The 13,063-nt window shown below is 45.2% G+C and overlaps 1 gene segment (V, D, J or C); it reads right to left on the reverse strand.

Moving 5' to 3' along the window:
• Nucleotides 1–12,169: 12,169 nt before the first annotated feature.
• On the reverse strand, nt 12,170–12,715 carry LOC122941021. The segment is given in 2 exon segments: nt 12,170–12,497; nt 12,638–12,715. Coding segments are annotated over 2 exon segments (375 nt in total).
• Between the last annotated feature and the right edge of the window lie 348 nt (nt 12,716–13,063).

Below are 13,063 nucleotides of genomic sequence, written 5' to 3' on the forward strand. Positions count from 1 at the left end.
CAAAATCCATATTGCGCTGCTTTCCTTTTGACCACTGCCATATGCCCATAAAGCAGTTTACCGCCACATACAGGGTATTTCTGTAAACTGCAGAATCAGAGTAATATATATTGAGGTTTATTTTGCTGTTAACCCTTGCTGTGTTGCAAGAAAAAATCATTAAGATAAAAAATATACAAAAAAAGTTAAATTTTGAAATTTCACCTCCGTATTCCTTTAATTCTTGTGGAACACCTCAAGGGTTAACAAAGTTTCTAACTTTAGTTGTGAATAATTTGAGGGGTGGAGTTTCTAAAATGGGGTTATTTATGGGTGGTTTCCATTTTGTAAGCCCCTAAAAATCACTTTATAAATGAATTGGTGCTTAAAAAAATGGTTTTGGAAAGTTTGGTGAAAATTTGAAAAATCACTTCTAAAATTCTAAGCCATCTAACGTCCTAAAAAAATGAAATGACATTTACAAAATGATGCCAACATAAAGCAGACATATGGGGAATGTTGATTGATAACTATTTTATGAGGCATTACTATCAGTCTTAAAAGTAGAGAAATTCAAATTTAGAAAATTGTGAATTTTTCAAACTTTTTGTTACATTTTTTATTATTTTATAAATAAAGGTAAAATATATTGACTCAAATTTGTCACTGTCATGAAGTACGATGTGTCACAAGAAAAATATCTGAATGGTTTGGATAAGTAAAAGCATTCCAAAGTTATTACCACGTAAAGTGACACATGTCAAATTTGCAAAAATCAGTGAAAGGGTTAAGGTTGAGTGAATTGATTTGTAATCAGCTGGATTTGTTATGAATTTCACAACAATATGTCTATCAAACAAATCCAAGCTTTTCTGATTCGCTCAGGATGAATCAGGTAATATGGCACGCAGCACCATTTTACTGGCCATGTTGAAAGGCAAAAACACGAAGGAATAAGAAGAAGGATGGTCACCTGACTGGGAGGAAGTGGGAGGACTTGCCTTGATTGGCTCAGAGGCTGATAGACAGACAGGGTCAGCCAATCAGGGATGTAGCAGAACACCATTCTCCATTGAACTTGAGATCTGGAAGGATGATGTGCTGTGGCTCTGTCTGATAAAAAAGTCTGCAGACATATGTCTTGCATTTACTGTGCAAGGGATAGTATGGAAGTATTCTCGGCGTACAGGAAGGGAATAGGCAACGTGTTTGTGAATTTATGGTATATTAATGGGTTTAACCCCTTAAGGACTTAGGGCGTACCGGTACGCCCTATTTACCGAATCCTTAAGGCCTCAGGGTGTACCGGTACGTCCTAAGTTCAAATCGTGTTTGCGACGCTTCGGGGGTTAATCCGAACAGGATGCCGGCTAAAATCATTCAGCCGGCATACTGTCACAACGCCAGAGGGGGTCATGTAACCCCCCCGTATCGGCGATCGCCGCAAACCGCAGGTCAATTCAGACCTGCGGTTTGCTGCACTTTCTGCAGTTTCTGATCTCCGCGGTCCCTGACAGCGGGGATCAGAAACTTTAGTGTGCCTAAACTATCGATTTTTCACCCCCCCTGCACTCCTGCATGATTTTATGCTGGCGGGTGGTGCAGGGGGGGGCTTGTGGGCGGTGGGGGCAGTGCAGGAGGCGGGCGGTGCGGCAGGCTGGATCTCAATCCCCCGCCCACCTCCTCTTGAAAATTCGTTGGTGGCCAGTGTTTATACCAGAATGTAAGCACATTGCTGACACTCTGGTATAAACGGCTGACATCTGTGCAGATGTCAGCCGTTTAACCCTTTCCATACCGCGGTCCGTACGGACCGCTGTATGGAAAAGGTTAACTGTCAGTGTCAGGGAGCTCCCATCCTCTCCCATCGGGGGGCTGCTGTGCCTTTGCAGCCCACCGATGGAGAGAGAGAGAGCCCCCAGACAGAACCCGTCCTTACCCTTCCCCACCTGCGAAGTTGTGGCAAACGGGGAAGGTTCCCATGGCAACAGGATGCCTTCTCAGGCATCCTGCTGTCCATGGTGCTGAACAGATCTGTGCTAAAGGCATAGCTCGGTTCAGACAAAGTGTAAGTAAAATACAGTACAATACACTATATAGTGTACTGTACTGTATTATACAGACATCAGACCCACTGGATCTTCAAGAACCAAGTGGGTCTGGGTCAAAAAAATGTAAAAAAAGTGAAAAAAGTTAAGATAAAAAAAACACATTTATCACTGAATAAAAATTAAAAAAATAAAATACACTACACATATTAGGTATTGCCGCGTCCATTACGACCTGATCTATAAAACGGTAATGTCTTTTCCCGCACGGTGAACGCCATAAAAATAAAAAAATAAAAACTATGAGAAAATAGAAATTTTGCCCACCTTACTTCCCAAAAAAGCTAATAAAAGTGATAAAAAAAGTTGCATGTACGCCAAAATAGTACCAATCAAACTATCATCCCATCCCACAAAAATAACACCCTACCCAAGATAATCGCCCAAAAACTGAAAAGACTATGGCTCTTAGACTATGGAAACACTAAAACATGATTTAATTTGTTTCAAAAATAAAATCATTGTGTAAAACTTACATAACTAAAAATAAAGTATACATATTAGGTATCGCCACGTCCGTATCGACCGGCTCTATAAAAATATCCCATGACCTAACCCCTCAGGTGACCACAGTAAAAAAATAAAAACGGTGTAAAAAAGCCATTTTTTGTCATCTTACGTCACAAAAAGTGTAATAGCAAGCAATCAAAAAGTCATATGCACCCCAAAATAGTGCCATTCAAACCGTCATCTCATCCCGCAGAAAATGAGACCCTACTTAAGATAATCGCCGAAAAACTAAAAAAAAAATGGGTCTTAGACTATGGAGACACTAAAACTTACATAAATAAAAAAATTGTATACATATTAGGTATCACCGCGTCCGTGACAACCTGCTCTATAAAATTACCACATGATCTAACCTGTCAGATGAATGTTGTAGATAACAAAGAAAAAAAAACGTGCCAAAAAAAGCTATTTCTTGTTATCTTGCCGCACAAAAAGTGTAATATAGAGCAACCAAAAATCATATGTACCCTAAACTAGTACCAACAAAACTGCCACCCTATCCCGTAGTTTCTAAAATGGGGTTACTTTTTTTGGAGTTTCTACTCTAGGGGTGCATCAGGGGGGCTTCAAATGGGACATGGTGTCAAAAAAACCTGTCCAGCAAAATCTGCCTTCCAAAAGCCGTATGGCATTCCTCTCCTTCTGCGCCCTGCCGTGTGCCCGTACAGCAGTTTACGACCACATATGGGGTGTTTCTGTAAACTAAAGAATCAGGGCCATAAATAATGAGTTTTGTTTGGCTGTTAACCCTTGTTTTGTAACTGGAAAAAAAAATATTAAAATGGAAAATCTGCCAAAAAAGTGAAATTTTGAAATTGTATCTCTATTTTCCATTAAATCTTGTGCAACACCTAAAGGGTTAACAAAGTTTGTAAAATCAGTTTTGAATACCTTGAGGGGTGTAGTTTCTTAGATGGGGTCTCTTTTTTGGAGTTTCTACTCTAGGGGTGCATCAGGGGGGCTTCAAATGGGACATGGTGTCAAAAAACCAGTCCAGCAAAATCTGGCTTCCAAAAACCATACGGCGCACCTTTCCCTCTACGCCCTACTATGTGCCCGTACAGTAGTTTACAGCCACATATGGGGTGTTTCTGTAAACGGCAGAGTCAGGGCAATAAAGATACAGTCTTGTTTGGCAGTTAACCCTTGCTTTGTTAGTGGAAAAAATGGATTAAAATGGAAAATTAGGCAAAAAAATGAAATTCTCAAATTTCATCCCCATTTGCCAATAACTCTTGTGCAACACCTAAAGGGTTAACGAAGTTTGTAAAATCAGTTTTAAATACCTTGACGGGTGTAGTTTATAGAATGGGGTCATTTTCGGGCGGTTTCTATTATGTTAGGCTCGCAAAGTGACTTCAGACCTGTAGTGGTCCCTAAAAATTGGGTTTTTGTAAATTTCAAAAAAATTTCAAGATTTGCTTCTAAACTTCTAAGCCTTGTAACATCCCCAAAAAATAAAATATAATTCCCAAAATAATTCAAACATGAAGTAGACATATGGGAAATGTAAAATCATCACAATTTTTGGTGGTATTACTATGTATTACAGAAGTAGAGAAACTGAAACTTTGAAATTTGAAAATGTTTCCAAATTTTTGGTAAATTTGGTATTTTTTTATGTAAAAAAATTAATTTTTTTGACTTCATTTTACCAGTGTCATGAAGTATAATATGTGCCGAAAAAACAATCTCAGAATGGCCTGGATAAGTCAAAGTGTTTTAAAGTTATGAGCACTTAAAGTGACACTGGTCAGATTTGCAAAAAATGGCCAAGTCCTTAAGGTGAAATAGGGTCCTTAAGGGGTTAATCAGGGAGAGTGAGACTGGTCTCTTTGAGGTGTAGGTTTATATGCTACAGATACAGATGTGACTGTGGTCTTCATATCATATTTTATACATAATTAATCAGAGGAATGAGATGATCACTAATTACCATGTCTGCCCTGTATATACCTGTGTGTTCACTCCTGAATAGGGATGAGCGAACTCGAACTGTATAGTTCGGGTTTGTACCGAATTTTGGGGTGTCCGTGACACGGACCCGAACCCGGACATTTTCGTAAAAGTCCGGGTTCGGGTTCGGTGTTCGTCGCTTTCTTGGTGCTTTTGTGATGCTTTCTTGGCGCTTTTTGAAAGGCTGCAAAGCTGCCAATCAACAAGCGTCATACTACTTGCCCCAAGAGGCCGTCACAGCCATGCCTACTATTGGCATGGCTGTGATTGGCCAGAGCACCATGTGACCCAGCCTCTATTTAAGCTGGAGTCACATAGCGCCGCCCGTCACTCTGCTCTGATTAGCGTAGGGAGAGGTTGCGGCTGCGACAGTAGGGCGAGATTAGGCAGATTAACTCCTCCAAAGGACTTGATTAATCGATCGATCTGCAGCTGTGCATCATTGAGCTGCTGAAATTCAATTGCTCACTGTTTTTAGGCTGCCCAGACCGTTTGTCAGTCACTTTTTTCTGGGGTGATCGGCGGCCATTTTGTGTCTTGTGCGGTGCTGCGACCAAGTGCATCCAAGCTGCGACCAAGTGCATTTAACCCTCAATGGTGTGGTTGTTTTTTGGCTAAAGCCTACATCAGGGTGAAGCTGTCACACCAAGTGCATTTAACCAGCAATAGTCTGTTAATTTTTTGGCCATATACTAAATCAGGGGCAAGCTGCGCCCGTCACCAAGTGCATTTAACCCTCAGTAGTGTGGTTGGTCAAGCTGTCACACCAAGTGCATTTAACCAGCAATAGTCTGTTCATTTTTTGGCCATATACTACATCAGGGGCAAGCTGCGCCTGTCACCAAGTGCATTTAACCCTCAATGGTGTGGTTGTTTTTTGGCTAAAGCCTACATCAGGGTGAAGCTGTCACACCAAGTGCATTTAACCAGCAATAGTGTGGTTATTTTTTGGCCATATCCCAGTCTAATTCTGTCACTAAATCCATACCGGTCACCCAGCGCCTAAATACTAGGCCTCAAATTTATATCCCGCTAAATCTGTCGATACCGCTGTACTGTTGTGGATGGGCAAGTTATTTAGTGTCCGTCAAAGCACATTTTTTGTTCTGGGTTGAAATACAATTCCCAATTTAGCAATTTCATAATTTAGTGGTTTCTGCTATATCAGAGCAATTTGAAATCTATCCCTAAAAGGGTATATAATATTCAAGGTGCACATAGGGTCATTCAGAATAACTTCACACATACACGCTACTGTGCATTTCCAAGTCTAATTCTGTCACTAAATCCATACCGGTCACCCAGCGCCTAAATACTAGGCATCAAATTTATATCCCGCTAAATCTGTCGTTACCGCTGTACTGTTGTGGATGGGCAAGTTATTTAGTGTCCGTCAAAGCACATTTTTTGTTCTGGGTTGAAATACAATTCCCAATTTAGCAATTTCATAATTTAGTGGTTTCTGCTATATCAGAGCTATTTGAAATCTATCCCTAAAAGGGTATATAATATTCAAGGTGCACATAGGGTCATTCAGAATAACTTCACACATACACGCTACTGTGCATTTCCAAGTCTAATTCTGTCAGTAAATCCATACCGGTCACCCAGCGCCTAAATACTAGGCCTCAAATTTATATCCCGCTAAATCTGTCGTTACCGCTGTACTGTTGTGGATGGGCAAGTTATTTAGTGTCCGTCAAAGCACATTTTTTGTTCTGGGTTGAAATACAATTCCCAATTTAGCAATTTCCTAATTTAGTGGTTTCTGCTGTATCAGAGCTATTTGAAATCTATCCCTAAAAGGGTATATAATATTCAAGGTGCACATAGGGTCATTCAGAATAACTTCACACACACGCTACTGTGCATTTCCAAGTCTAATTCTGTCACTAAATCCATACCGGTCAATGGCGCCTAAATACTAGGCCTCAAATTTATATTACGCTAAATCTGTCGTTACCGCTGTCCTGTTGTGGATAGGCAAGTTATTTAGTGTCCGTCAAAGCACATTTTTTGTTCTGGGTTGAAATACAATTCCCAATTTAGCAATTTCATAATTTAGTGGTTTCTGCTATATCAGAGCTATTTGAAATCTATCCCTAAAAGGGTATATAATATTCAAGGTGCACATAGGGTCATTCAGAATAACTTCACACACATGCTACTGTGCATTTCCAAGTCTAATTCTGTCACTAAATCCATACCGGTCACCCAGCGCCTAAATACTAGGCCTCAAATTTATATCCCGCTGAATTTGAATACAATACATTGGGCCAAATAATATTTTTGTTGTTGTGGTGAACCATAACAATGAGGAAAACATCTAGTAAGGGACGCGGACGTGGACATGGTCGTGGTGGTGTTAGTGGACCCTCTGGTGCTGGGAGAGGACGTGGCCGTTCTGCCACATCCACACGTCCTAGTGTACCAACTACCTCAGGTCCCAGTAGCCGCCAGAATTTACAGCGATATATGGTGGGGCCCAATGCCGTTCTAAGGATGGTAAGGCCTGAGCAGGTACAGGCATTAGTCAATTGGGTGGCCGACAGTGGATCCAGCACGTTCACATTATCTCCCACCCAGTCTTCTGCAGAAAGCGCACAGATGGCGCCTGAAAACCAACCCCATCAGTCTGTCACATCACCCCCATGCATATCAGGGAAACTGTCTGAGCCTCAAGTTATGCAGCAGTCTCTTATGCTGTTTGAAGACTCTGCTGGCAGGGTTTCCCAAGGGCATCCACCTAGCCCTTCCCCAGCGGTGGAAGACATAGACTGCACTGACGCACAACCACTTATGTTTCCTGATGATGAGGACATGGGAATACCACCTCAGCATGTCTCTGATGATGACGAAACACAGGTGCCAACTGCTGCTTCTTTCTGCAGTGTGCAGACTGAACAGGATGTCAGGGATCAAGACTGGGTGGAAGACGATGCAGGGGACGATGAGGTCCTAGACCCCACATGGAATGAAGGTCGTGCCACTGACTTTCACAGTTCGGAGGAAGAGGCAGTGGTGAGACCGAGCCAACAGCGTAGCAAAAGAGGGAGCAGTGGGCAAAAGCAGAACACCCGCCGCCAAGAGACTCCGCCTGCTACTGACCGCCGCCATCTGGGACCGAGCACCACAAATGCAGCTTCAAGGAGTTCCCTGGCATGGCACTTCTTCAAACAATGTGCTGACGACAAGACCCGAGTGGTTTGCACGCTGTGCCATCAAAGCCTGAAGCGAGGCATTAACGTTCTGAACCTTAGCACAACCTGCATGACCAGGCACCTGCATGCAAAGCATGAACTGCAGTGGAGTAAACACCTTAAAACCAAGGAAGTCACTCAGGCTCCCCCTGCTACCTCTTCTGCTGCTGCCGCCTCGGCCTCTTCCTTCGCCTCTGGAGGAACGTTGGCACCTGCCGCCCAGCAAACAGGGGATGTACCACCAACACCACCACCACCTCCGTCACCAAGCGTCTCAACCATGTCACACGGCAGCGTTCAGCTCTCCATCTCACAAACATTTGAGAGAAAGCATAAATTCCCACCTAGCCACCCTCGATCCCTGGCCCTGAATGCCAGCATTTCTAAACTACTGGCCTATGAAATGCTGTCATTTAGGCTGGTGGACACAGACAGCTTCAAACAGCTCATGTCGCTTGCTGTCCCACAGTATGTTGTTCCCAGCCGCCACTACTTCTCCAAGAGAGCCGTGCCTTCCCTGCACAACCAAGTATCCGATAAAATCAAGTGTGCACTGCGCAACGCCATCTGTAGCATGGTCCACCTAACCACAGATACGTGGACCAGTAAGCACGGCCAGGGACGCACACTGGGTAAATGTAGTGGCAGCTGGGCCCCAGGCGGAGAGCTGTTTGGCGCACGTCCTTCCGCCGCCAAGGATCGCAGGGCAACATTCTTTGCCTCCTGTTGCCACCTCCTCCTTCTCGGCTTCCTCCTCCTCATCCAGTCAGCCACACACCTTCACCACCAACTTCAGCACAGCCCAGGGTAAACGTCAGCAGGCCATTCTGAAACTCATATGTTTGGGGGACAGGCCCCACACCGCACAGGAGTTGTGGCGGTGTATAGAACAACAGACCGACGAGTGGTTGCTGCCGGTGAGCCTGAAGCCCGGCCTGGTGGTGTGTGATAATGGGCGAAATCTCGTTGCAGCTCTGGGACTAGCCAATTTGACGCACATCCCTTGCTTGGCGCATGTGCTGAATTTGGTGGTGCAGAAGTTCATTCACAACTACCCCGACATGTCAGAGCTGCTGCATAAAGTGCGGGCCGTCTGTTCGCGCTTCCGGCGTTCACATCCTGCTGCTGCTCGCCTGTCTGCGCTACAGCGTAACTTCGGCCTTCCCGCTGACCGCCTCATATGCGACGTGCCCACCAGGTGGAACTCCACCTTGCACATGCTGGACAGACTGTGCGAGCAGCAGCAGGCCATAGTGGAGTTTCAGCTGCAGGACGCACGGGTCAGTCGCACTACAGAACAGCACCACTTCACCACCAATGACTGGGCCTCCATGCGAGACCTGTGTGCCCTGTTGCGCTGTTTCGAGAACTCCACCAACATGGCCAGTGGCGATGACGCCGTTATCAGCGTTACAATACCACTTCTATGTCTCCTTGAGAAAACACTTAGGGCGATGATGGAAGAGGAGGTGGCCCAGGAGGAGGAGGAGGAGGAAGAGGGGTCATTTTTAGCACTTTCAGGCCAGTCTCTTCGAAGTGACTCAGAGAGAGGTTTTTGGCAACAGCAGAGGCCAGGTACAAATGTGGCCAGCCAGGGCCCACTACTGGAGGACGAGGAGGACGAGGATGAGGAGGAGGTGGAGGAGGATGAGGATGAAGCATGGTCACAGCGGGGTGGCACCCAACGCAGCTCGGGTCCATCACTGGTGCGTGGCTGGGGGGAAAGGCAGGACGATGACGATACGCCTCCCACAGAGGACAGCTTGTCCTTACCCCTGGGCAGCCTGGCACACATGAGCGACTACATGCTGCAGTGCCTGCGCAATGACAGCAGAGTTGCCCACATTTTAACCTGTGCGGACTACTGGGTTGCCACCCTGCTGGATCCACGCTACAAAGACAATGTGCCCACCTTACTTCCTGCACTGGAGCGTGATAGGAAGATGCGCGAGTACAAGCGCACGTTGGTAGACGCGCTACTGAGAGCATTCCCAAATGTCACAGGGGAACAAGTGGAAGCCCAAGGCCAAGGCAGAGGAGGAGCAAGAGGTCGCCAAGGCAGCTGTGTCACGGCCAGCTCCTCTGAGGGCAGGGTTAGCATGGCAGAGATGTGGAAAACTTTTGTCAACACGCCACAGCTAACTGCACCACCACCTGATACGCAACGTGTTAGCAGGAGGCAACATTTCACTAACATGGTGGAACAGTACATGTGCACACCCCTCCACCTACTGACTGATGGTTCGGCCCCATTCAACTTCTGGGTCTCTAAATTGTCCACGTGGCCAGAGCTAGCCTTTTATGCCTTGGAGGTGCTGGCCTGCCCGGCAGCCAGCGTTTTGTCTGAACGTGTATTCAGCACGGCAGGGGGCGTCATTACAGACAAACGCAGCCGCCTGTCTACAGCCAATGTGGACAAGCTGACGTTCATAAAAATGAACCAGGCATGGATCCCACAGGACCTGTCCGTCCCTTGTCCAGATTAGACATTAACTACCTCCCCTTAACCATATATTATTGGACTCCAGGGCACTTCGTCATTCAATCCTATTTTTATTTTCATTTTACCATTATATTGCGAGGCTACCCAAAGTTGAATGAACCTCTCCTCTGTCTGGGTGCCAGGGCCTAAATATCTGACAATGGACTGTTGCAGTGGTGGCTGACGTGAAGCCTCATTCTCTGCTATGACATGCAGACTAATTCTCTGCTGACATGAAGCCAGATTGTCTGTTACGGGACCTCTCTCCTCTGCCTGGGTGCTGGGCCTAAATTTATGAAAATGGACTCTTACAGTGGTGGGTGACGTGAAGCCTGATTCTCTGCTATGACATGAAGACTGATTCTCTGCTATGACATGAAGACTGATTCTCTGCTGACATGAAGCCAGATTGTCTGTTACGGGACCTCTCTCCTCTGCCTGGATGCTGGGCCTAAATTTATGACAATGGACTGTTGCAGTGGTGGCTGACGTGAAGCCTGATTCTCTGCTATGACATGCAGACTGATTCTCTGCTGACATGAAGCCAGATCCTCTGTTACGGGACCTCTCTCCTCTGCCTGGGTGCTGGGCCTAAATTTATGAAAATGGACTGTTGCAGTGGTGGGTGACGTGAAGCCTGATTCTCTGCTATGATATGAAGACTGATTCTCTGCTGACATGAAGCCAGATCCTCTGTTACGGGACCTCTCTCCTCTGCCTGGGTGCCGGGGCCTAAATATCTGACAATGGACTGTTGCATTGGTGGCTGACGTGAAGCCTGATTCTCTGCTATGACATGCAGACTAATTCTCTGCTGACATGAAGCCAGATTGTCTGTTACGGGACCTCTCTCCTCTGCCTGGGTGCTGGGCCTAAATTTATGAAAATGGACTGTTGCAGTGGTGGGTGACGTGAAGCCTGATTCTCTGCTATGACATGAAGACTGATTCTCTGCTGACATGAAGCCAGATTGTCTGTCACGGGACCTCTCTCCTCTGCCTCTGACAATGGACTGTTCCAGTGGTGGGTGACGGGACGCCAGATTCTCTGCTATGGGACCTCTCTCCAATTGATTTTGGTTAATTTTTATTTATTTAATTTTTATTTTAATTCATTTCCCTATCCACATTTGTTTGCAGGGGATTTACCTACATGTTGCTGCCTTTTGAAGCCCTCTAGCCCTTTCCTGGGCTGTTTTACAGCCATTTTAGTGCCGAAAAGTTCGGGTCCCCATTGACTTCAATGGGGTTCGGGTTCGGGACGAAGTTCGGATCGGGTTCGGATCCCGAACCCGAACATTTTCGGGAAGTTCGGCCGAACTTCTCGAACCCGAACATCCAGGTGTTCGCTCAACTCTACTCCTGAATTGTGTGAGAAAGGCCCAGGATGGCGGCTGTAATGTTACACTGGACATTTGGGTGAAGACATTTTACATATTGGAGTGCTGCCAGAATTGGTATTATCTTACAATTGAGGGTCTGAGCCGTACCTCTTGTGCTTCTTATGTTTCTGTTCTTTCTCCTACCCTGTTTTGTCAAGGAACATGAAGGGGCTAAGGGGTTTTGGGGGTTACTATCTCTCCTTGTGGAGTGTGCAACCTATTAGATATATGGAAATTATAGAGCTTCCCCCCCCCCCCCCCACTCAGGCTCCCGCGCCCCAACTATTAGCCAGCTCCTCTGGGGGACATTACAATGGCCTCCCATTTAATACCACATTTCCTGCTGTGGACACGAAAGTGGAAATGTCTCACCAGACGTGACTTTCATGAGACAAGTCTTTCACCGTTATCGAAAGAAAAAAAGAAATTTACATAAGAAGAGAAATGATAAACCACTGATCGCTCTGATGGTTTTATTCTTCTTCTTCTGTGTATGAAGCTTTATTATAGAAATATAATGGGGGAGGAGAAAGGAGGTTTTTGTACGGCTCTGTATCACTGTGTGAGAGGTAAGCGCAAACCCTGCTGACAGAAATAATCTGCTTCATCGTCTTCTGTCACTCCACTGATTGTCAGAGTGAAATCTGTTCCAGATCCAGATCCAGAGAACCGGTCTGAGACTCCTGATTGTCGAGTGCTGGCAAAATACATGAGAAGCTTCGGAGGCTGCCCAGATTTCTGCTGGTACCAGTGTAAATAATCTTTGGAATTTGCACTGTAATAGACGCTTTCACTGGCAATACATGAGATGGTGACTCTGTCTCCTGAGGACACAGAGGTATAATCTGGAGTCTGAGTCATTACAATCTCTCCACACGAAACTAGGAGAAGAAAGAGAAGAGATAATGGTGACAATCATTGACAGAAATGACATGAGCTCCTTCTCCTCTTACTACATGTATACAGTGATGTCCCATGTCTTCTCCTCTACCCACATAGTATAAACCTCACTGGACATTACCTTGTATGTAAAGATACATCACAATGAGCAGAGACCTCAGGGAAACCATCTTCACAGTTCTGGACGCTCACAGACACCGATCATTGGCTTCATGTCTTCTTTATATCTCATGAAATCTCCAGGGAATAGTCTGAGACATGATGTCACACAGGAATATGCAAATCTATGCAGATTATGATCTATATACTGGGGCTCAACCATGAGGAACTCCACATAAAGAAATGTTTTTGTTTTTAACCCTTTCCCTGGTCGGCTCTGACTACTGCTCCTTATAAGCAGAGGGGGTGCTGTGTATAGGCCGAGCCCTGACATCACCGATACTACTTATTATTATTACTCTTGACTGGAATAATAAAATACACTGCAGTTTAGACAGAAGAAAAGATTAAAATGAAATCTCAGCATTATTCAGGATAAAAGACACGA

This window comes from Bufo gargarizans, chromosome 1 (genome assembly GCF_014858855.1).
Source record: "Bufo gargarizans isolate SCDJY-AF-19 chromosome 1, ASM1485885v1, whole genome shotgun sequence".
In the NCBI taxonomy this organism is placed as follows: Eukaryota; Metazoa; Chordata; class Amphibia; order Anura; family Bufonidae; genus Bufo; species Bufo gargarizans.